The 25,272-nt window shown below is 40.7% G+C and overlaps 1 protein-coding gene across 1 annotated transcript in view; it reads left to right on the plus strand.

Moving 5' to 3' along the window:
• LRIG2 (leucine rich repeats and immunoglobulin like domains 2) overlaps nt 1-23,170 on the plus strand; it is a 42,306-nt gene extending 19,136 nt beyond the window's left edge. The window contains exons 3-18 of the mRNA XM_083617343.1: nt 552-626; nt 1,233-1,367; nt 2,654-2,797; nt 3,516-3,659; nt 4,477-4,620; nt 4,833-4,976; nt 7,536-7,616; nt 9,040-9,111; nt 9,238-9,306; nt 11,792-11,955; nt 16,053-16,373; nt 17,666-17,947; nt 19,544-19,996; nt 20,647-20,796; nt 21,582-21,866; nt 22,342-23,170. Coding sequence (XP_083473469.1) covers nt 552-626; nt 1,233-1,367; nt 2,654-2,797; nt 3,516-3,659; nt 4,477-4,620; nt 4,833-4,976; nt 7,536-7,616; nt 9,040-9,111; nt 9,238-9,306; nt 11,792-11,955; nt 16,053-16,373; nt 17,666-17,947; nt 19,544-19,996; nt 20,647-20,796; nt 21,582-21,866; nt 22,342-22,571 — 2,893 coding nt within the window. The 3' untranslated portion in view covers nt 22,572-23,170. The remainder of the gene's footprint in view (nt 1-551; nt 627-1,232; nt 1,368-2,653; nt 2,798-3,515; nt 3,660-4,476; nt 4,621-4,832; nt 4,977-7,535; nt 7,617-9,039; nt 9,112-9,237; nt 9,307-11,791; nt 11,956-16,052; nt 16,374-17,665; nt 17,948-19,543; nt 19,997-20,646; nt 20,797-21,581; nt 21,867-22,341) is intronic.
• Nucleotides 23,171-25,272: the final 2,102 nt, after the last annotated feature.

Below are 25,272 nucleotides of genomic sequence, written 5' to 3' on the forward strand. Positions count from 1 at the left end.
GGGAATTTTGTTAATTTTGACTTCAAGATTTAGCAATAATTTCGACTCCCAAATATTTGCATGCTCAAGCGTCTTCAGAAAACAGTAGAGATACTATATTTATGAACATCAGGAGATTTTAGGTGTCAACAGCTCCTGGGATGCCCATCAGGGAAGGCAAATCTATAATCTAAATTCAAATAGTCATATTTTAATCTTCAGAATATTTTATATGAACATCATATCTTTACTTTTCATTGATAAGGTATATCAGGGTCAGTTTTATAGTACTACTACTAATCTTGCTAGCTGAATTCTTCGCACAGCCATGATGATTGAAATTCTTGGTTTTGCTAATTTAAGTAAAACAGTTATGTGCTCTGCATTGCTTAGCTTTCCAGACTTGTAATTATGTTCATAGTTGAGGAATATGCTAGCTTTGTGTTTTGCAGGTGTCAAACCAGCGTGAAAGGGTTGTGATGATATTTAAATACATACAGTGTTTAGGTTACCCTTTGTCTTTATTGACCATCTATATATTCAAAGTGCCAGTAAAGGAATCTCTCTTTCAGAAAAATGAATTACAATGAACTAACTGATATTCCGTACTTTGGTGAATTGACTTCTAATATCACGCAACTCTCGCTGTAAGTAAATATTTATGGGTTTTTTAAATCTGCAGTTGAGCATGAACAGTGCACAAACATTGACTGGTGGGAACATTGTTAAAGGAAATTGAAGCATGCACTTGAGGTTTTTTTAATGTTTGATGTTTTGTTCATGTTTTTATATATACTGTAAGCTGCCCAAAGTGGATGGGTATGGGCAGGGTATTATTATTATTATTATTATTATTATTATTATTATTATTCAGTGTAAATCTATGTTTGAAGTATTGTATGTCTTTACATTACAAAACACCAGTTAATAGCTGAATAGTGTCCATAATCTTTCTAACTTGCCCATCTGATTACTCTGACTTTTGTTACATTGGGCTGTTCAGTTAAGTTCTGGAATCGTAATTCCCAGAGAGAAATGTTCTATCCCTTGATGATGCTTTGCTGTAAACTCAACCTTACACTCATACTAAGAGAATGAGGTTCAGCTTTCAACTGGCTGTTTAAACCAGATTCCTACAGGCATCAAAATAACTTCCGTGTGTTGCATTAGAGACACATGGCATTAGACTAAAATATTTTAAATTTTGCTGCTGAACTTCAGGAATGGTCTAGCACTTTTCTTTCTATTTTTAGAGTGCATAATACAATCTCAGAGATTGTCCCTGATCAGCTACAGCATTACATTTCCTTGGAGAACCTTGACCTCAGCTCTAACCTAATCTCTGAAATCAAAGCCTCTTCATTCCCACGGATGCAGCTCAAGTATCTGTAAGTAGGAGGAGGTTGCTAACCTGCTATGTTGAAAGCACATACTTTAACATCTGTATATCCATCTTCAACACCTTTCCCAAAGGATTCAGGAACTAGCATGGAGTGCTGTGCAACAGAATTCTTTTATGTTTCATCTTCACATAACTTCTCAACAGCAGAATGATTTCTGAAACAAAGTTATAAATCTGTTCTGATTACTAATGTGGTCAGGAAATGCTATAGTTTCATAATTCAAGGTCTTGTAACCGAGTCCCTCTGGATTGCAGGAACATGCAGTTCTGTTTGCTGGAGGGGGCAAGGAGGATGAACATGATAAATGTTTATATAATTGTTCATGGTGTGGATTACTCAACTGAAATTGATTTACACTTGATCAGGGGTTGCCAATGTTTTCTGATGAGTGGGCTCATTTTGAATTTTGAGAGAGGGCACCAGTTACAAAATGGCTGCCATGGAGGCAGCATGGCATAACACAAAATGGCTGCTGCGTGGAGTGTGGCATGACACAAAATTAGAGACAACCAACCTCAATAACCTCATTCTTACCCTGGGAAGTCAGCTATGTCCTGCTGGTGCTGATTATGGAGATCACACACAAACACAGATGCTATTTCTGTCTAATAACAACAGGGAACATTCCACAGCACCAGGGAAAATATACAGCGTAGCCATACCACTCCAATTTCATGGAAATCACTTGTAAGGCGCCTGCACATTTTGTTCCAAAACTACTTTATAAGAGGACTGGAGACTTACTTCTTTTTTTTTAAATGAAAGCTGAGGCATCTGCTCAGGGGCACCACTAGAAGCTTTCATGGGTGGCATGACACCCACAGGTGCTGGGTTGGTAACCCCATACTAGATTCAAGCAGACATAAAGAAGTGGAAATTAGTTCTCCCCAGGAGGCATTGATGACCACCAACTTGAATGGCCTTAAAATAGTATTAGACACATTCATGGGGAAGAGGTCTATCAGTGGCTACCTCCACTGGTTTCTTACAGGAATTAAGTTGGCTACTGTGATAACAGGATGCTAGAATAGATGGGCCCTTGGCCTGATCCAGCAGGCTGCTCTTATATTCTTACGTACATAATTGTCCTTGATTAGCTCTTGACTGTAGCCACTCAGGACCAGTGAAATAACCTACAATAAACTTTCTCCTTTTTGAAACTGGGCTTCCTCGAGGGAAGGAATAGCAGCTCCTTTGAAATTATTGTGTAGTTTGTCAAGCAGGATTCAATGATATAAAGCTGTGTGTTCCTTTTGACTGTGCTTTAACAGGAATCTGAGCAACAACAGAATCACTACTCTGGAAGCAGGCTGTTTCGATAACTTAACCAGCTTCTTAATCGTTTTGAAACTAAACAGAAACAGAATAAGCATGATTCCACTGAAGACCTTCAGGTTGCCTCATGTACAGTTATTGTAAGTGATTATACCCTATGGGTTCTGAACCTTCATGCTGAATATGCCAAGCACTGTTAGCAACAGCATTTAGGGTATGGGTGCAGCTGTGCTTCACTCACTGGACTGGAACAGGGTCAGGAGGAGCGCTAGGTCACCAATAGTGTCCACCTTGCAGGTGCAGGCGCATCTGCAGGGTTGCCACTGCTGCTGCCAACCAGAGTTGGCAGGATGGGGACAATTCATTCTGCCCCACCCTGCCAACTGGCTGGGAGGGCACTGCTACCACTCCACCCTACTCATTTGCTACTGCTAAGCGCTATCAAAAAGATGTGAGATTAAATATATCTTTGCATTTTATGTGCACATTTTTTAAAAAATGAAAGTAGCCTCCAGTGGGATAATCATCACTGCAGGAGGTGGGGAGGGCAAGTTCAAGCAATTCCTTCCGTGCTGTGGTCCGGATGTGTATTGCTCCTCCAAAACTGCAGAGAATTGGGAGGGAAATTCATACTGATAATCAGTGAATTCATGTTGCATGATTTTGCAACTAAGTTCTTGCTCACTTGCATTTGATTTTTTTGTAGTTCTGCTGCTTCCCTTTTGAATGGCTAAATGACATCCACACAGATCAGAAACTTAATAGTACTACTAGTGTTTTTGTGAGACAAGAAGCATAAAGCAAATAAAGATTATACTCTGATTTCAACCAACTAACATTTATAATACTATAATTTAGGGAACTTAAAAGAAACCGAATTAAAACAATAGAGAGCCTTACCTTCCAAGGCTTGGACTCCTTAAAATCATTAAAAATGCAACGGAATGGAATTAACAAGCTAATGGATGGTGCCTTCTTTGGACTGGATAACATGGAAGAATTGTAAGTACACATTGTTATGGTCTCTTCATAAGAAGGCCTGGAGGATTGTACTTGATTATCAACAAACCTAGGACTGGATTTAATTAACCAGTCCTGCTAGCAGAAGCCCATGCAAGGACATCCACTCGCACAATGGGTCTCTTCCCCGCTCTCCTTCCTCCTCATTGTTTTAGGATGAATGGGTGGGAGAACTTCCAGAACTGGGAGGGCACAGAGAAGGAAGATCATTCCATCAGACAAGCCATCTCCTGAGCACTATGCTGAATTACTGGCATGTCTTCTGATTGAGTTGATTACTTCTCAGTTATGTTCCTTCATAGGACAAAACACATTGTTACGATGTCTTCGTAGTGTTAAAGTGATCACCACTTTTTTAACTTTAGAAGAAGCAAAGCAGAACGATAAATGGATGCCTCTAGAGATTTGAACAGTTTCCCAGGGTTGAGTAGTTTGGACCAAGCTGGCTAACTGGTTTTGGTAGAGAGTGTAATCATCACATTTAACAGTTTGTTTCCTATTGTGTAACTTCTAGGTTTCCATAGAATGGTGGCAGGTCATGTTCTCCCAAATAATAGAATCATAAACAGAATTGAGTTACTGAATTCATCAGCTAACCCTGTTCCTGCCTCACTAGGCCACTTTCCCCATGTCTCTTGCTTCCTAGTTAACCATTTTATTTCACTGCGCACTCTGATTTTTACTTGTGTGTTGAGAACTATTATGAAGCTTAGCATTTGTAAATCACTCTGCATGTGTCCCCAGTAAAGTGGTAGAAAAGTATAGTGCTCACATATAACATTTGCTTTTGCTTCTACAGAGAACTGGAACAGAATAACCTGACAGACATAAACAAGGGTTGGCTGTATGGTTTGAAGGCATTACAGCAGCTCTATATCAGCCAGAATGCCATTAACAGGATCAGTCCTGATGCGTGGGAGTTCTGCCAAAGGCTTTCTGAACTGTAAGAACTATGATTTGATTCCTTGGGGCTTTTTTCTGATGTTAACTGGAGTAAAATCAGTAGCAAAAATGATCTTCCTTTAGTTTCTGCAGGGAAAGTTGCTTAATTTCTCCAACAAAAAGGTCTCATTCTTCTTAAATGGTTTCGTGATGTCATTGCACTTCTACTTTTTTATCTATTTAAATTTTTCTCTCCATTGTGTTACATTTCAGCGATCTATCTTACAACCAGCTGACCCGCCTAGATGAATCTGCTTTTGTTGGACTGAGTTTATTGGAGAGATTAAATCTGAGTGACAACAGAGTCAGTCATATCGCAGATGGTGTCTTTAAAGGACTTTCAAATCTGCAGTCTTTGTAAGTGCGTAAAACAGATAAATAAAGTAGACATTTATTATGAAGAGTATAGCTATTTACTGTGATAAGTAAAAACCCAATAAAAAGTAGCAGATTTTAAATTAAAAAATGAATGCAGATGTTAAATGTTGGTTCATTTAGCACATGCCTAAATAGTCACAGTCTTCAGAAAAGCTTATGTAAGCAGTTATAGTCTCTTAATCTTAATACAAACTTTAAATGATCCAGTTAAAACTAATCTTTTAGACTTACAATAGCATGAAAAAGAGCAGCAGTTTAATTAGTGGATTTTGTTAGAATCTAAGGAGGTGTCAGGCAGCTGACCCACAGGCTTTTTGGTTCAGGGTCGCTGGCTCTTTAGACAATGGGGTGAAAATGTTTAACAGGGCTCCAAGCATTCATGCCTAACCAGGCATGAACAGCAAACTCAGCTGGCCCACACAATAAGGGCCTGCTTTGAGTTTCTTAGGTTCTTCAAAAGAACTTGCCATGCTTCAAAGTGGGATGGAAATGTGGGAATTTTAACAGCCAAGAAAATTCTCATAAAATTGAATATATTCTATTTTTATTACTTTACCACTTCAAGGACCTAGTTCCAGGCAGAAAAGTGGCCCTTAGAAGATTTGTTATGCAGTACAGTCATACCTCGGGATGAATACGCTTCAGGTTGAGCATTTTCGGGTTGCGCTCTGTGGCGACCTGGAAGTAATGGAACGTGTTACTTCCTGGTTTCATCACTTGCGCATGCGCAAACACTCAAAATGACGTCACGGGCATGTGCGGAAGCAGCAAAACGCAACATGCGCAGTCGTGTGTTACGTTTGCTTCAGGATGCGAACAGGGCTCTGGAACGGATACCATTCGCATCCAGAGGTACCACTGTACAAGCTTCTCTTTGCATTTGTAAGGTGTAAGTTAACGCTAGCGGACCTATTGGCTGTGTTAATACATCACTCTAAAGCAGCTTAGGTCAGAGACAGCCAATGTGGTGCCCTCTAGATGTTGTGGACTGCAACCCCCATCATCTCTGACCATTGGTCATGCTGGCTGAAAGTACCACATTGGCTATCCCTGGTTAAGCACAATTTCAGTAACTAGAATCAGCCATAGTGAGCCTCAGACTCACATGATCCCCCCTCCCATCTCCTCTTCCCACAAGGTCAGCAAGAGGCTTTCTGAAGCTTCTGAACCAACAAACTGTGATTTAACTTGGCTTGTTTCAAACACACTAGTGTTAACCACAGCCTCACTACAATTTGATGATTTGGACAGAACAAAAAACCACAGGGAAGCAGAAACCACACAGAAAAAGAAGAGCTATTATGCATAAGCCCATAGCTTGCTTCTTTGGGCCTATACATATTTTGCTAAGCTATGGTTTAGCCGCTTAATTTTAGTGTGACCCGTGAACACAGCCATTGAGAGAAATCTTTTTAGTTATGGAACCAGCCAGTAGGCAAGGCATTGGACTACAGACGTTTATGCAGTTATGTATAAAGCATTGCAGATCTTCTTAAGTGTATTCTCATTTTATAATATTAATGAAACAAATGAAACAACATATTTAATGTTGTGATATATACCAATAGATTGTATCAAACAGCAGAATCCCCCTATTTAAAAATGCAGTATTGATTGCGTCTTATATGCCTTGTCACTGATAAACTGCTGGCTAAGCTCTAAATTCCTCTGTTCACTGAGCTGTAATCAAAATGAGAATTGTTGCTGTGATATATTTATGACCTGCCTTGTAAAGGAAATGCACTGCTGAATCTATTAGACCTTAATGAAGCATCTTCCCCTGCCCAAGAGGACCTTGCTGAATTGGTTTTAAACAAGAGCCTTCTCTTCTGTGCTGGGGGTAGAAGTGCAGTGTAAGGGTCAGACAGAAATCCCATTAGCCTGTAACAGGATTTGTGAGCAGAACCACCCACACTTCTCTCTGAAACTCTACTCTTTTATGCCTAGCCGTTCTTCACCTGACCTGTATATAATCTCTTAATATGCTAACGTTATTACAAGCTTCTCACTCCAGAAGATTAAGCAATGTACAGGCAGCATTAATTCAATTCATAAGTCTCTTATGAAGGCTCCCCCAGTTCATTGTCAATGGCATATTGTGTTTACTAGATTAACAGATGTTACTCTGCTGAGGAAACAGTGCTGCAGGGCATGTGAGTCCCAAGCATGCTGGTAACTTTAGTTGACTGAGCAGTTGTCTTTCACTTTGTATTGGTTCCATAGGGACATTTTCATATATTAAAAGTGCCCAAAATTGCTTTCATGCAAAGATGTCTGATCATAATGGGTTAGGGTAGGGTATGTACTATGCACTAATATTACTGTCTCTGCAAAGAGTTCTGCTGTCTTGAAGCCAGCAGATTTCTCATTATGAGGATCTATAGTCCCAGTCTAGTAAAACAGGCGGACAATCTCTTTGCATAGATGAGATTTTACGTTTCAAAAATCACAAGCCAGCAAAGGGAACAGAGGGGAGCTGGTGTTGGAGTTGTGGCTAAAGTTCTCATGTGTTGTTCTTTGGTGCATTTGTTTCTTTAGAGACTTGCGAAATAATGAGATCTCCTGGGCCATAGAAGACTCAAATGAAGCATTTGTTGGACTTGACAGGCTCAGTAAATTGTAAGTCTTACTCGTTATAGAATTGACATACCTACCAGAATGGAAGTGAAGACCCAAGTATTTGTATTTAGTAAAAACTTCAAAAAGGTATGCAACAGTAGCCCCACTCAGGCATGTGATTGTGCTGGAAAGCCTCCACCCCGCCTTGGTTACCCTATCCATCTTTACAACCACCATGAATTAAGGCATTCTTTTGAACTGGGGAGCCTCTTCTATTATTAGAAGCTCCCTGCTACACAATTTAGAGCTTTGATTACACTCATACAAATGATCACCTGAAGAGTTTTACTCTGAATTGAAAAATCTATTTAGTAACACTTATGATCAAGGGACGCGGGTGGCGCTGTGGGTTAAACCACAGAGCCTAGGACTTGCCGATCAGAAGGTCGGCAGTTCGAATCCCCGCCACGGGGTGAGCTCCCATTGCTTGGTCCCTGCTCCTGCCAACCTAGCAGTTCGAAAGCACGTCATAGTGCAAGTAGATAAATAGGTACTGCTTCGGCGGGAAGGTAAAACGGTGTTCTGGTTCGCCAGAAGCGGCTTAGTCATGCTGGCCACATGGCCCAGAAGCTGTACGCCAGCTCCCTTGGCCAATAAAGTGAGATGAGTGTCGCAACCCCAGAGTCAGCCACGACTGGACCTAATGGTCAGGGGCCCCTTTACCTTTACTTTATGATCACTAGTACATCAAGAAAAAAATTGACTTGGACATTCCAAATTTGAGCTAGGATTTTTCAGGTAATTTGTCTCTTACAGTATATTCTTACAGACATGGTTCAAAGTCATGCCCATTTTCATCCCATATGGAAGGGAAGTCAGGAAAGGGGTAATTTTTAACCTTTTGATTTCAGGGTCCAAGGGCTTTTGTAGCCTTGTAGATAGCACAGTTCAGCTTGTGTTCTTCCTCTCCCTTCCACCGATCACACTAAAGGTTTCTTACCCTCACAATTTATGAAGGAAAAGCCCCTGCACCACCATGTGGTGGGACACAAATTACTTTTCACCTCTTGTATGTTTATTGGAAAACAAATAGCTATGGGGAAACTTCTAGCCACTGTCAGGGACCCCTAACCTGTAATTTTTATATCTTTTCCCAATTCTGCCCATGCAATTTGCGACGTGCCTACCACTTGACTGCCTGTCTCTGCAAGTTGCCTTTCCCTCCTGCTGGTTATTTTCTGACCCTTAATTCTGTGCTTTGGAAATGTGTATACTCTCCTCTTCCTCCTCTTTTACAATCTTAAGGCCAGAGAAGTAGGAGGGGCGCTTGAAGCCATTATAGTAGCAACACATTCTGCATCAGAGTTGGCGGGGGTGGTGGTCCTAAACACTTATTTACCAGGCTCCCCGATTCTGATGTCGTAACAAATGTTGGTTAATTTACTTAAGATTACTTAAGATTTTCCTTTGGGCTATATTTTAGGATTCTGCAAGGAAACCAGATTAAGTCAATCACAAAGAGAGCATTTTCTAGCCTTCAGGCTCTTGAATATCTGTAAGTATATGTTGCAACCTTTTCTCTGTCAACCAAGTTTTCTCTTCAAATTTGCATGCATCCCAGTTTTCAGAGGTGCAGAACACAATTCACTCATGCAGGCATGATTCTTACTTAATTTTGCAGAGATTTGAACAACAATGCAATAATGTCTATTCAAGAAAGTGCTTTTTCCCAGCCTCTTCTTAAAGAACTGTAAGTATCTAGTCCTACATATTTTACTTCAATAGAAATGTTACAACTGGTATAAATATTTTACTTGCAAGGCACTTGTGATCAATAAAAGTATATTGGAACTCAGTTTCATTTCTTCATGGTCTTTAGTAATACATTCTCAAATGCTCCATTGGTTCTCCTCCCTTGTTCCTGCTGTTGCACCACAGATAAAACAAGCCAAAGTCTTACTTGTCCTGTCTGATCATACGCTTATGGTTAGTTTCCTTGGCTTGTTCTTGGCTTACTCCTCATGGTCTGAGAGAAGCAAACCACTTCTTTCAGGGTTTGGATAACATGACAAGACAGACTCTTGTTTCATCTGCAGCATGGCAGGCATTGGGAATGAATGCCCTGTGAATATTTGAGCAGGGTGCGCCAACACACTGCTTGTTCACATTGAACCATAGTTTGTTTTAAACTATGGCTTGATATAACATGCAAACTGGGCTAACAATATAAATGGCTTTAGAAATTTCCTGACAATTTCAGTTAATGACATAGTACTGGTCTGAAGTACACCACAATCTGTATACGAGTTCATTTTTGCTGTAGAGTATATGCAGTACTCTAAAAACAGCCTTAGGTCATACATAAATCATTTAAGCTGATAATAGAAGTTCAGGATGGGGGGGAGGAGCTGGTAAAGCTGGTCCTGAAAATATTTGTGGTGTTTCATCTGAGAGGCCAATGGTTAGATGACCCTTTTAAGAATGAATATGGAATACCAACTGTTTTCTTACAAAAGAAATGGCGGGATACATATACGGTAAGCCTGATGTCTGAAGCAAAATGTTAATATGGTTTGACATCAGAAAACAGAACAGTCCCCCCTCTCAAGGTGCTAGAGTCAACTCAGTTCCACACAAGGTAATTTTCAGGCAGCAACCGTCTGTTGAAGCTCTGCATAAAACACAGATATGCAAACAGATTCATGACACGCCCAGCAAGTCATATTTTTTGGTGGCGTGGAGCATGTGGTGGTTGGCTAGTCAGGTATCTGGTACACCATTCACAGGACTGAGTTCCAAAAATTGGCATGAAATGAGTACCTGAAAGTAATACTGATGAGAAAATGGACAGTGAGGCTTAGGAGAGAAAAATAAGAAAACATCTAGCCTTGCAAGGTAATGAGACAGCTTTGTGTACTTTGAAAGGGCCAAGGTCACAGTGCTTTCTCTGTAATTGGAAGAAGATGGAGAATGCTGTTCCACATTATTTTCTTGTGGAAATTAATATTTTTCTCTGCCTTGTGAGTAGCTGTTGTCCTCTAAGCATCAGGCTTGTTTTTTCAGAATCCTGCTCTTTCCTTTACAAGCAATATCATATAAGCACTCTCTAAAATGAAGAATATGAAGACTGTTTGTTAAAACTGTTTCTCAGTTAGCTAATTCTTACCAGATGGACTGTAAAATGCAGTCTTGCTGAAGGTTCTTCCCTGCACAGGGTATAGAGGTCAAAATTGGCTCTGCACTTGAGCAATTTAGGACCATTTCCTGTGTGTGTTCAGGAAAAGAGTTCTCAAATGGACTGATACATTACTCTGGGTTTTCACCAGTTACTTTCATACCTGCTGTCAAGAATGGGAGACATTTTCAGAATTACAGTGTTTGCGAAAGGCATTATTATGAAATCAGTTATATAACCAATAAGATACATGTGTATAATGCAATGCTAGAAATTGATTTAGTCCCAGAGGTATTCTGCTCAGCATCATCTAAACAGTCAAATTACAGTGTCATGTTTTATTTCTCATAGACTGCTCATTGTTTTGATGGAAATCTTAGGTTTATCCTTGAGGCATGATTGTGGGTGTGGATATAGTTTTTAAGGGTATGGATTGGGATTTATATTCTTTTGCCACATATTTACACTACAGTATATTTTATATTAAAGGCCTGCAATCCCCTGAACTGTCTAAAACAGAGATAGGAAACCTGTGGTCCCCTGGAAGCCAAGAACCTTCAACTCCCACAATTTATGGCCATGTGGGGCCATTGGAGTTAGTTCAACATCACCTATAGGGCCAGATGTACCCTATTGCTGTCTAAAACATAAAGAACATCTCTTAATGTCTTTTTACGCTCTTGACTTGGTTCATAGTGTGTGTGGGGGGGTGTTCATTCTTACTTGTCCTTTACGTGATTGTACTTCTACTGTCCTGCAAAGGATGCTTTTAAAAAAGTGTTTTGTAGGAAGGTGACCTTTTTGTGGAATAGCTTCTCATTTAGAATAACACATTATATGTGAAGATGGAGAAATGTGAATTTGTTTACAGCAACGAGAGACACTGAAGCTACTCAGAATACAGTTAGGACTCATTACCAGGCAGTTCACATATATAGTGTTACAAATACTTTAGCAGATGTATGGGGGGGGGGGGGAATCTGCTTGGTGACTGCAGATGAAGTGTCATTTGCTTACTTACAAAAACTTAGACATTTTCCTTTTGCCTTTACATTTTCAGGGTATTGAACACTAGCAGCTTACTGTGTGACTGCCAGTTGAAATGGCTGCCCCAGTGGCTTAACCACAACCATTTGCAGGATGCTGTCGGTGTCATTTGTGCCCACCCCGAATGGCTGTCTGGCCAGAGCATCCTCAGTGTGAACCCTGAAGACTTCATCTGTGGTTTGTGCTCTTAACGGCTTTATTTATTTACTGCATTTGTATTGTAGCTTCCCAGGGCACATTGCCCTTATGACATCTGCCTTGGAATATAATCATGTGTGAGAGTTGGGGAGAGGGGAGATGGCTTCAGTGGGATATATTCAGTGGATTCTTGTTCAGTGGATATATTACAATCCTGTGCATGTCTAGTCAGACATAAGCCCCATTGAGTTTTGTGTGGCTTACTTTCTGTAAGCGTGGTTTGGATTGCAACCTGAATTGGATTTTCATGGATTGTGGTGTTACAAGACAACATTTATGCTTCCTGTTTATGTATATTGCGCACTCTTGTATCCAGATTCCAAAGATTAACAGGAACACTGGTTCATTTAAAGATACTTCTAGATCATCATCTGTAGGAGTTTTCCCACAGTGGAACCATTATAGGAAGTCACTGGAAATGAGGGGTGGAGAACTTGTGGACCTCTAGAAGTTGTTGGACTTTGATCTCTCATCAGCCCCAGCCAGCATGACAGAGTGTGGGGATTATGGGAGTCATAGTCTAGCAATAACTGAAAGGCCTATGGGAAATCTGTTGTGGAGGGAGAGAGTTAGGGGCAGAGAGTGTGAAAGAAGCCTTTGTTTTGAAGCCAGTGAAATTATGTCATGCTGAAACGTAAAAGCTCTTCCTCTCCCAGGATCTAAGCCAGGGGGTGGCAACCTTCATTTGGCCCATGGGCACATCTCAGAACATAAGAAACTATTGAGGGGACAACTCACCCCACACTACAGCCCCAGCAATTAGACTTGCAAAAAAATAATTGTTTGTTTGTTTGTTTTGTTTCAAGCCTAAAGACATTGCTACAGTTAGGCTTGCAAGAATCTAATTTTCAAATCTAAATGCGGAGTGGGCTACATTTTCTGGGGTTAACTCTTCCTTTCCCCAGCTGTGGCAGTCCTGAAATTTTCCGTCCTCTGTTGTAGAGACTGTAGCCAAAAGAAAATTTCTTTCAAGGCTAATTGACAGGTGGGGGTGGGCGGGTGTCACAGTGGTGTCCACACCCAAATTCAGCCCAAGCTGTAATTAGCCTTCAAAAAAAGCCTTCTATTTGCCACAATAAATGACATTTTTTTCAATTGCAGCAGGGATAGGAGGGTCCCCTCAGGGCTACCAGGAAAGACCTTGACATATGCATGTTGACTACCCCTTAATCCAAAAATCTATTAAGAAGAGGCTGCAGTATTGCTGTTTAGTACTACTGTTGAATCTTTGCACCTAACTGCAAAGACTTTAAACTGGGTTTTTAAAAAAAGCAATTGTAGATATTAACATTGTAGTCTGGATCTTCTTGAAGTCCTTTAGGTAGGCAGAATCTGAGCGCTTGAGTATCAGGGCCTTTATCTCCCTTCCAGCAACAGTTGGCTGCACATAATACATATGCATTGCCAAAATACTCAGGAAAATGATGAGTGTGTGTTAACAACTAAATTGTAATTAGGGAAGGAAATTAATATTGCCCAGTGCAGTATGGCTTAATTCCTGAAAGTAGGTAGCATTCAGATAGTTAGTGAGCAAACATTGTGACAAGGAAGTGGTAATATCACTTGTGGTGAATGCATAAAGTGATTCTTTTCCCCTCCATTTGTTTTTTTTTTTTTTTATAAAATTTTTATTAGGTTTTAAACACATAATAAAAGACAATACAAGACAATACATAAACAAACAAACATATAAACACGTATACTTTCTTAACATTTTTTCCTTAACCTTCTTTCGGCGACTTCCCCATACCTCCCCTTTCTGCATCCCTGTTATCAATCTTTTCAGCATCCCCTAATTTCCATATAAGACTTTCTTTAGATCTTATTTCTCATATCCAATTGCTAGTCGCTGCAATTCTGTTTTGCATTACCCAAAACATTTTAGCATTCATTAATTTTACAACAGTTCTTAAGATAGATTTTAAACTTCTTCCAATCTTCTTCCACCGTCTCTTTCCCTTGGTCGCGGATTCTGCCGGTCATCTCAGCCAGTCCCATATAGTCTATTACCTTAGTCTGCCATTCTTCCAGTGTGGGTAGTTCTTGTGTCTTCCAATACTTTGCTAATAATACTCTTGCTGCTGTTGTAGCGTACATAAAAAACGTCCTGTCTTTCCTTGACACCAATTGGCCTACCATACCCAGGAGGAAGGCTTCTGGTTTCTTCACGAACGTGCATTTAAGCACCTTTTTCATTTCATTATAAATCATTTCCCAGAAAACCTTCATCCTTGGGCACGTCCACCAAAGGTGGTAGAAAGTACCTTCAGTTTCCTTACATTTCCAACATTTATTATCGGGCATGTGATAAATTTTTGCTAGCTTGACTGGGGTCATGTACCACCTATAGATCATTTTCATGATGTTCTCTCTTAAGGCATTACATGCCGTAAACTTTATACCGGTAGTCCATAACCGTTCCCAGTCAGCAAGCATAATGTCATGGCCAATGTCTTGTGCCCATTTAATCATAGCTGATTTAACCATCTCATCCTGTGTATTCCATTTCAACAGCAAGTTATACATTCTTGACAAATTCTTAGTATTGGGTTCCAAAAGCTCTGTTTCTAATTTTGACCTCTCCACCTGGAAGCCAATTTTCCTGTCCTGTTTAAAAACTTCATTTATCTGGTGGTAATGTAGCCAGTCTCTTACTTTAGACTTCAACTTCTCATAACTCTGTAATCTCACTTTCCCCTCCTCATGTTCTATAATTTCCCAATACTTTGGCCATTTAGATTCCATATTAAGTTTTTTCACTTCCTTAGCTTCCATTGGTGACAACCACCTGGGGGTTTTGTTTTCCAGCAAATCTTTGTATCGAGTCCAAACCTTATACAATGCTTTCCTAACAATATGGTTCTTAAAACCTTGATGGATTTTTACCTTGTCATACCATATGTATGCATGCCAACCAAATCTGTTGTTAAACCCTTCCAAATCCAAAGTGTCTGTGTCTTCAAGAAGCAGCCAACTTTTCAGCCAGCAAAACGCCGCTGATTCATAGTACAGCTTTAAGTCCGGCAGGGCAAACCCCCCTCTTTCTTTTGCATCAGTTAATATCTTAAACTTTATTCTGGGCTTTTTGCCCTGCCAGACAAATCTAGATATGTCTTTTTGCCACTTCTTGAAACAATCCATTTTGTCTAAAATCTGCAATGTTTGAAACAAAAACAACATTCTAGGCAAGACATTCATCTTAATAACAGCAATACGGCCTAACAAGGAAAGTCTCAAATTTGACCATACTTCTAGGTCTTTCTTAATTTCTGTCCAGCATTTCTCATAGTTATCTTTAAAAAGATTCACATTCTTAGATGTCAAATTAATCCCCAGGTATTTCACCTTCTTTGCTATTATTAAACCAGTTTCACTCTGGAACTTTTCCCTTTCAACAGCTGTTAGATTTTTGTCCAGTACTTTCGTTTTCTGTTTGTTCAACTTAAAACCTGCTACTTGACCAAATACTTGTATTAGTTCTAAAACTCTTTTCGTACTAGTGTCTGGCTCTTGTAAGGTTAAAACTAAGTCATCTGCAAATGCTCTCAGTTTGTACTGTTTAGCTCCGACCTGAATCCCTTTAACCAGCTGGTCCTCTCTAATCATATTTAATAGAACCTCCAGGACAGATATGAAAAGTAGTGGGGATATTGGGCATCCCTGTCGTGTCCCTTTTTCAATAGCAAATTCTTCAGTGACCACATTATTTACAATCAGTTTTGCTTTTTTACAATCAGTTTTTCCCCTCCATTTGAGGTATACAACTGGGTTTTAAGAGACCTTGCAACTGTCGTTCTGCAGATTTATTCATGTTCATATTCCTTAATGGTGAGTTCTAAGGACTCATGACAAAATCCCTTCATCTTGCAGTGTACCTCTTGCTTATGCTCGTAACACTGACATCCTGCTTCATTCCCACATAGCCAGTTCTAGTATAAACACATAGATAATAGATGTCTCTTAGTTAGAGGAATTAAGGGCAAGTGTCACCTCCAGCACAAGCTCAACTGTTACAGTCTGCATCAGTATTTGTTAGCTTAGTTACATGCTGAAGAAATGTGATCTGTGTTTCACAGATAACTTTCCCAAGCCACAGATCAGAGCGCATCCTGAGACTGCCATTGCACTAAGAGGCACCAACGTCACCCTGACTTGCAAGGCGGTGAGCAGCAGTGATTCGCCTATGTCCACCACCTGGAGAAAGGACAGTGAAATACTGTATGATGCAGACATTGAGAATTTTGTCAGGTACCAGCAGCAAGATGGCGAAGTACTGGAGTACACTACTCTCCTGCACCTTTTCAATGTGAACTTCACGGACGAAGGAAAATACCAGTGTATCATCTCCAATCACTTTGGATCTAATTATTCCAACAAGGCCAAGTTGACTGTCAATGGTATGCAGTAGTTTTTGTTTTTCCTTTCTCCACATGCACTCAAAAATCACTAAAACGGTTTGGAAACTTTGGATAGTTCACTCAGAGGCCTAAAGGAAAGGCACCCCCAGAGGTCTTCTCTTTTGTTAATCCACTAGAGCAGGGGTCAGCAAACTTTTTCAGCAGGGGGGCAGTCCACCGTCCCTCAGACTTTGTGGGGGGACAAACTATATTTTGAAAAAAATACTAATGAACGAATTCCTATGCCCCACAAATAACCCAGAGATGCATTATAAATAAAAGCACACGTTCTACTCATGTAAATACACCAGGCGGGCCCCACAAATAACCCAGAGATGCATTTTAAACAAAAGGACGCATTCTACTCATGTAAAAACATGCTGATTCCCAGACCGTCCGTGGGCCGGATTTAGAAGGCGATTGGGCCTGATCCGGCCCCCAGGCCTTAGTTTGCCTACCCATGCACTAGGGAAACTGAAGACATTGGAATAGTTTTGGATGTAAAAAAGCTTGGATTGCACAAGTCCCCAGAGACTCCTTCTAACCAGACATAGAGAGCTGCCCAAGCAGCAGCATTTCCCCCGAGCATTTTCTAGTTTGGAAATGAGCAGTGTTTGTACCAGCTGTAATCTCTTTGTGCACAGATTCATCAATCCAAGACTGCCTCTTTAGAACTAGTCCATGTCTAAGAAGCAGCTTCAGCTGCTTATTATGCTAGGCAAATAAAGATTCTCTCTTGCCTTGCTAAAGGTGCAGCCAGTTTCAAATTATTCCCTTGTGTATTACCCTTTACTAAATGAAAGCAGCCTAATGGGGTTGTCTTTGCCAGGGCAGGTTTTTACTTACCTTTGGCTGAATTAAAATAACTCACATCCGCTGTAATCAGTATTAATGGGTGTAAGAGGGACAGAAAGAGAGCTCTCGAGGGGTGGCATATTCGAAAAAGACAAAAAATCATTTGTCTCTCCTGTGAAAAATTGTTAAAACTTCTGCAAGCAACCTCATTCAAGAAAAAAGCTCAAACATGATGAGGACTCACAAGCTTGCTGTGTGCCAGTTTATTTATTTCTTTTAAAGAAAGGTTAGGTGTAACATCCTCCTTTCTCGTGAGATCTGAATTGCTGTTTAGGGTGGTTTTTAAGAGCAGTATGCTAGAATTCTTACAGATCTAAATTAAAGAGCTTGAAAAACTTAACAAGGGTTATGCCATTCTTAACAAAGTGAAAGTTAGGGATGCTGTGACTAGTATTAGGAAACCTTACTTAGTTATTTTAATGTGTGTCTTCATTCAGAGCTGCCTTCTTTTGTGAAAACTCCAATGGATCTAACAATCCGGACTAGAGCTGTAGCTAAATTGGAATGTGCTGCAGAAGGCCATCCACCACCTCAGATTTCCTGGCAGAAAGATGGAGGCACAGACTTCCCTGCAGCTCGTGAAAGGCGCATGCATGTGATGCCAGAAGACGATGTCTTTTTCATAGCAAATGTGAAAATAGAAGATATGGGCATCTACAGCTGCATGGCACAAAATGTGGCCGGGAGTCTGTCGGCAAATGCCACATTGACAGTGTTAGGTAAGCAAATTATTGAAGCCTGCATGGGTTATTTGATTACTGTATATTTTCATGCTTGTAATTGGTGGTATTTGTGGGCTGCCTGAATGCTCTGGCTGCAGGAGGAGTAAAGTTCACGCACTTCATCCTCATCTCCGTTCGCCATGTGGAGAAGGTAACAACCAATCTTGAAAGCCCATTCTTATCTGAACATGGCATTACTTTAGTAACCAAGGTACTCAAATTACTAAAGGATAGTTTCAATATTTGGGGTTATAGTAGGCCAGATGTTCAGATAAGTACAGGATCTCATAGTTTAGATTTTTCCTTTTCTGATGAAAAGATAATTGAATCGTAGAATTGTAGAGCTGGAAGGGACCGTGAGGGTTATCTAGTCCAACCCCTTGCAATGCAGATACAATGGTACCTCGAGTTGCATATTCTTCAGGTTACAGACTCCGCTAACCCAGAAATAGTACCTCGGGTTAAGAACTTTGCTTTAGGATGAGAACAGAAATCGTGCTCCAGTGGCACGGCAGCAGCAGGAGGCCCCATTAGCTAAAGTGGTGCTTCAGGTTAAGAACAGTTTCAGGTTAAGAACGGACCTCCAGAACGAATTAAGTACTTAACCCAAGGTACCACTGTATCTTTTTGCCCAATACAAGACTCAAACCCATGACCCTGAGATTAAGAGTCTCATGCTCTACCGACTGAGCTATCCCACAGGCAAATGAAGGAAGCATACAAGGAGGAGGAGGAAGCCTACAAGTCTGAGAACTGCTCTAAGTCTCACCTTATTTGGGGGGTAGGAACAAACTTGGGAGATAAGTTAATTGAATCAGCTTCGCCTACTGGTTTGGATTTGCTAAAATTATGTGGTACTTTTCAAAAGTAGTTTTGAGCTCATTCCAGTGGATGCAATTGCAGCATTGAAAAGGGACACCACAATTTTCTCCTTCCTTTTTTGTTTGATTTACAATCTGGGAAGAAGCTGGTCTGGTATTTCCCATAAAAAAAATTTCCTAACACAAATAATTCAAGAGCATCTGTTTTTAGTATGGTTGCCTGCTGCTGACCCACTTAATTTTGGATCATTTGAAAGAGATCTGGTTTAATATGCTGTCACTGCTATGCTCTCCTGTGCTAAGTTTTTAGAGACAGACTCTGTATAGGGCATGCATGTGCAGTAAGAATTTAATTAAACAAATGATACGTCCCCCTAAAACTACTTCGTCTTTAGAAAACCAAGAACTCTTTTAAAGGTGGCTGTTCTCATACTCCCATGAGCTTTGGCATATGAACTGGACAAAGTCTGTAATTAAGCAGAACACCCCTAGACACTTTCAGCAGAGGTAGTTAACCAGTGGCTGACTGGAGTTGTAATTCCACAACAATTTGAAGGCCACAGGTTAGCCACACCAGGCTTCTTTCTCTGTCAGAGAGAGTATAGCCTAAAACACACACATTCCCCTTTTGTTTTGTCCATGAGCTACATTGCTGTCAGATCAGTCTTCAAAATCACAATCTGCATATATGTAGCAGTGTATCTTTGGTTTCATGCAGTTGTCATTGTAATTCTGTAGCATTAAATCTAATCTGGTCCTTTTTTGTGTTCAGAAACGCCTTCATTTGTCAGGCCCCTGGAAGACAGGACTGTGGCCCAAGGTGAAACAGCAGTGTTGCAGTGCATTGCTAGTGGCAGTCCTGCCCCTCGCCTTAACTGGACCAAAGATGATGGGCCTCTCACAGTAACAGAACGACATTTTTTTGCTGCCGCCAATCAACTCCTCATCATTGTAGATGCTGGATTAGAGGATGCTGGAAAATACACTTGCATAATGTCCAATACACTTGGCACAGTGCGTGGCCATATTTACCTGAATGTCATATCCTCACCAAACTGCGACTCTTCCCAAACTTCCCAAAGTGGCATGGAAGAAGATGGTTGGACGACAGTTGGCATTGTGATAATTGTTGTAGTCTGCTGCGTTGTGGGCACCTCCTTGATATGGGTTATTGTTATCTACCATATGAGAAGGAAGAGTGAAGACTACAGCATCACTAGCACAGGTGAGGAGCACTCGGCATAAGTATGTGTGGGATTGGAATCATTCAGCTCAGCATGACCAGAAGAAAATCTTGTGTTACGGTTAGGAGTTTTGGTATGTGGTCCCTTTGCCAGGGTGGTTCTTCATTTGGAAAACAGCCTGACATCTGATGGAGAGGGTATATAATGGATATTATATGCACATAGGTATGGACAGTCTCTGATACCATGTAACAGTCAAATGAGCAAAGGGACGAAGTAGGGGTTGGATAGGAGAGGATTTCAAACCAGTAAATGAGCATAGACAGGATTTAGTCTGGCTGCTTGTGATGATCTTGTAGCTTTTCAACAAAGCCACAGAATTTGAGAGAGAAATTGCCATTATAAATGGCAAATGTTCAGAATATTGGTTCATTATGCTTTGACAAAGGGGTGTTGTATCGCAGTGGGGAAATTTCATTTTTACAGTTGTGATAGATTGCCATAAATCAGCATTAGAAAGGAATAAAAGGAAAATATTCCTAGGAACTGCATTCTATCCCCACAAGGTGATCTTTATTTACTTGTATACTGTCTATGTGAGCACCATCATTTTTACAGACATCTGCTGGATGATTTTGTTGCCATAGCAAAAATGCAGTATCATATTGCTGTTGTTTTTTTTCTCTTTCAGAGGAGGTAAATTTACCTACTGACATTCCCAGTTACTTATCCTCCCAAGGGACTCTGTCAGAGCCACAGGAAGGCTATAGTAATTCTGAAGCAGGAAGCAACCAGCAACTTATGCCTCCCTCCAATGGATATGTGCACAAAGGCACAGATGGTAAGCCCTGATTCTCTTGATCAGAGGTGGACAGAAAATAGATCATGGTCCACTGGCCAGTTTCTAGTGGCTCACCAAGTGCCTGCTAGTTGCTGAAGTTATTGCAAAGAATGCTGGACTTTGTGGTGCTTGATGTGATCAAGCAAAACACTTTTTGCATTCTTAAGCAAAAGTGCATGTTCAAAGCATAACTTATGTGTTAAGTGATCTGATCCCAGCATGAGACTTCACTTGCTACATCGCTGAAAGTCCCCTCTGCCTTCCTTTCTACTTCTGTTGGCTTATCACAGTTAGCCTCAAGGGAGCAGATATCTTCTCAAATAACCAGGTACTTGTACCAAATACATGCTCACAGCTTCTATCCTGTGTAGGCAAATTGTCAAATACTGGAATCAACACACACCCACGCTCTCTGTTTTTTGTGTTCCTGTGCTTCTTTTAAAAAAAAACAAAAAAACCCTAAGTGCTACTATGTTAACTGTGATGGGGGAAAGAGTCCTTTCCCTTTCGGCAAATGTGTATAAGTGCCTCACTCGTTGACTTTTATTTTGAAGCTTTCTTCTTGGGGCTGTGACACTTGCTGATAAGACTCTTCTATGCTTTCAAAGTTGTTTCCTAATATGCACAGAATTTAATATATGCACAGCTGCCAATTCCAGCCAGTTGGCTCAAAGGACTGCCATCTCTGCAAGCTAGGCTTTATGCTTCTGCCACCTTGTAAGGGTCTATAGTGATGACCCATGCCAGAATATTCTGCTAACTACCCACTATTCTGCTTCCACTAGGTGGCACAGGGCCGTTGGTAATCTGCTCAGATTGCTATGACAATGCCAACATCTACTCCAGAACCAGAGAATATTGTCCTTACACATACATCACCGAAGATGACCCACTTGATCAAACGCTTTCCAGCCTAATGGTGCAGATGTCTAAAGAGCCCTATCCAGTCTGCCCCCAGCATGAAGCCATCACTCTGGATAGTCTCTCAGGTGACAGAGACATGTCTGTTTTCCTTAACAATCAAGACAGACTACATGAGAGGAAGCCATGCTCTCAACCATGCAGCAGTGGTAAGTGGTGTATTTTGATGCTATTGTATCTTGATTTTAAAATTATTCCATTTTCAGCTGAATAAGAGCAAGGCAGTCTGTCACAGAACAGATAGTTAAAGTACTAAGTGGCTGCATTACAAAATAAAATCAAACATTCTGCTTTCAATATGATATGATATGGTATGTGATATGATACAAGTATTCCTTAATGCGTATATTCTTAACACTTGCTTCAGCTCACTTAGAAATCTGTTCTGGTTTTTGCAGGTTCAAAAGAATATTCTTGTGGTTGTGTTTTTGTAGGGAGCCTCTTGTTTCTTAGGCTTGTGTTTGTTGGTTCTAGCAATAATTTTGCAATATTAGGAAGAGCAAAACCAGTTTGACTTAATAATGTGCCTCTCACTGCCAGAATTTCAAAGACAATGGAGAACCGTTGTGCTGGGAGCTTTCTTCATAAATTCAGTCTTTCTTTTTTTTCATTTTCCTTCCACAGATCCTTTTCAGCTGCCTTTATGGGGCATCAATAAAGATATGGGATCATTGCATCCTCACTTCTCAACTCAACCAAAGACCCATGAGGTGCCTCGAGTTCTGCAAAGTGAATGCATCACAGAGACTGAACGTGAGCAAGCTATTTCCCCCAAACCTTGCCACAGGTTACATGAACATAACTTTGACTTTAACAGGACTCGGAACATACAGGAACATCATGAAGCTACATAAAATGCATCAAAAGTAAGAAGCCTTAGCAGCAGGCTTGGAGTTAACAGTATCTTTACTACCTCAGGTTTGGCCTCCTGGTCAAAGATGTTCCATGCTTGCAACAGAGGCTTACAGAACAATCTTAGGCATCTCTACCCAGAAGTAAGTCTCTTTCAAGTTAAATGGGTCCTACTCCCAGGTGTATGTGTGTAGCATTGCAGCATCAGTGGACAAAATCAGTGACTACAAGCTACAAGTAAAGAGGGAAAAAGGAATGACAGAGTCCTTTCCTTCTGTTCTGCATAAGATGTGCACAAGGCTCAACAGTTTAATGAACTGAATGGTGGGCAGAAAAGAATAAAGGATACACAGCAATGGATATGATAAATGAGAGGTTTTTGTTTGCCTGGGAGCAATCCCCTGAAAGCTTCACAGATGTTGTTTCCTGCTGAAGAAATAAACTTGTAAGAGCCCATTTTCAAGATCCCTCAGTAATCGTAAGCATGAAGCACTTGATTGACTTATATTCTCCTCCTGATGACTAGCAGGGACTCATATCATTGTGCCCAATCACAAACTTACTCTACCCTTTCTGTGAATAAATACTTCAGTTGTAAATACATTTGCATAATATAAATATTTTGTATACACTACTAAACACATTCAGGCTGAAATGTTAAAAAACACTATGCCAAAAACTACACATTGTCCTGTCATTTGGACATTTGCTGACCAGATACTATAAATGGCTTGTTTCCTAGGATTGAAGGCTTGAGGGCCAGTTTATACAATCATGTTTTGCACACGATGGTTATAATTACCATATGATACTTGGTTTGTAGAAGTTTTCATTATGTGATGGCTCTTCACACATTTTTTGTCTTAGGTGTGGGTAGTAGCTGTCTTGCATGGGGCTTTCATGTGAACTGGTCCATACCAGGGCAAGCCCAAGTCATTGTGCTACCTGAGGTGGAAGGAAAACATGGTGCCCCTGCCCCTTTTCTGTACAGAAGCCAAATGGATTGATGGTTGAACACTGGCAGTGGGCAGCATCCCTGTCACATCTGAGGGCAACAGACTAGCTAAGAAGTGCAGGGTAAGCCATGGGGGCGCTCAAATGTGTGTATTCCAACACTGCACTGCTGCTACCCTTTCCCCAGCTTCTGCTGCCTGAGGCAGCCATCTCATTCTACCTAATGGTGGGGCTGGCCTTGCAGAGGAGCAGAAACAAGGTTAGATATATGTAATTTGGGCACCAAACTTAGCTCAAGTGTTTTCCTGTGTCAGTTACTGTTGAAAGTCTCAGGTAAATGAGCTGTCAAGTTGGGTCATTTTCTAAAATTCACGACTGCTGTGAAAGATTAACACCATGGCAGCACTGTGTCCTAGAGATTAGAAAGATGGAAGTGATAACGTCTATATGTGGATGAGCTGTCAAAGGTTAGGTAGAACTTTTATATCTCAAATAATGCTTTCCGGTGAGATCTGAGAGAAATCAAGTGTCGGACATACATGGGTCTTCAGATTTAATGAGGCGAACACCTGTAGCTAGCCATAGAGGAAATATTGGTTATTCCAGCTGTCACAGCACGAATGGAAATGAATTTCTCACTCTTCAAACATGCTGTTGTACCCCAAATTGTCTCCTATAGCACATGATCAAAAGTAAGGGGATTTGGGGAGAAATTGCAAGCAAAGAAATGTTAACTCAGGGTAAAGAAGGTCAAACTATTAGTTCTTGCTAATCTTAACATGCTGTGACATTTTGGGGTTCTAGAGTGCAGCTTGAAGACATCCTGCAAGCTGTAAACATGGAATTAGATATAATTATATTATCTATGGCCTGGCATGTTCTTAAGTCGGAACAAAACACATGAAAAACTATATGTGCAGATTAGCCACAACTCCTGTTCTGTGCAGCAATCTTTCCATACAGCCCAGTAAAAAGTGTTACCTGGACTGTTTGGGTGTCATTTTATATTAAGATGATGTGGGTAAGAAAGTCCTGCCAGGACAATCGAGATCCTAGTTAAGTCAACTTATTTGCATACAGCTCATTATGAATCAGACTGGGCCATGTTGATTGCAGGCTTCCTTTTAGTAGTTAGAATTCTGGGATTCTCTTATGGCTGTGTATCCTCTTACACGAAGCCGGAGTTCTAGCTGAGAACAACTGTACTTTCTTCTTCCTTTGTACTTAAGAATCCCCAAAGGGCTTGTCCCAGTTACAGCAAGAGCCCAGCCAGGCACCTCAGCTATACAAGTGCAAACTCATTTCATGGCAGTTCCTTGCCTTTATTTTATTGGCAGTAGTGGATAGTGCCAACTCTCATGCTGCTTATTCCTGCTTTATATTACGCCCAAAAGTCTTACAGGGTTCTAAAGCAGGGGCCTTCAAAAGTGTCTTAAACATCTAAAGCCAAGTCAGCTTGTGGTCCACAAGAAGCCTAAATCCGCTCTTTCTCGGAGCAGAGAGATGTAGCCATCTATCTTTGTCTCTGCCAGGTGTTTGCTTCACAGTACTGAATGTATATGATCAGCATTAGAGTATCACTGCTAACTGCCGCCTCCTTCACTGCTTGATGCCTTATTGTCTGTGATAGCCCATATCTGATCTATAGAAGCAAAAGTGAAAATACTGGATATGCAATATTTGGGTGGGGAGAGGGAGGAGGAGAGCCATCCCATCATTCACAGAACAAAGGCACTTTAGTCTCAGATG

This window comes from Podarcis filfolensis (assembly GCF_964270895.1).
Source record: "Podarcis filfolensis genome assembly, chromosome: 6".
Taxonomy (NCBI): domain Eukaryota; kingdom Metazoa; phylum Chordata; class Lepidosauria; order Squamata; family Lacertidae; genus Podarcis; species Podarcis filfolensis.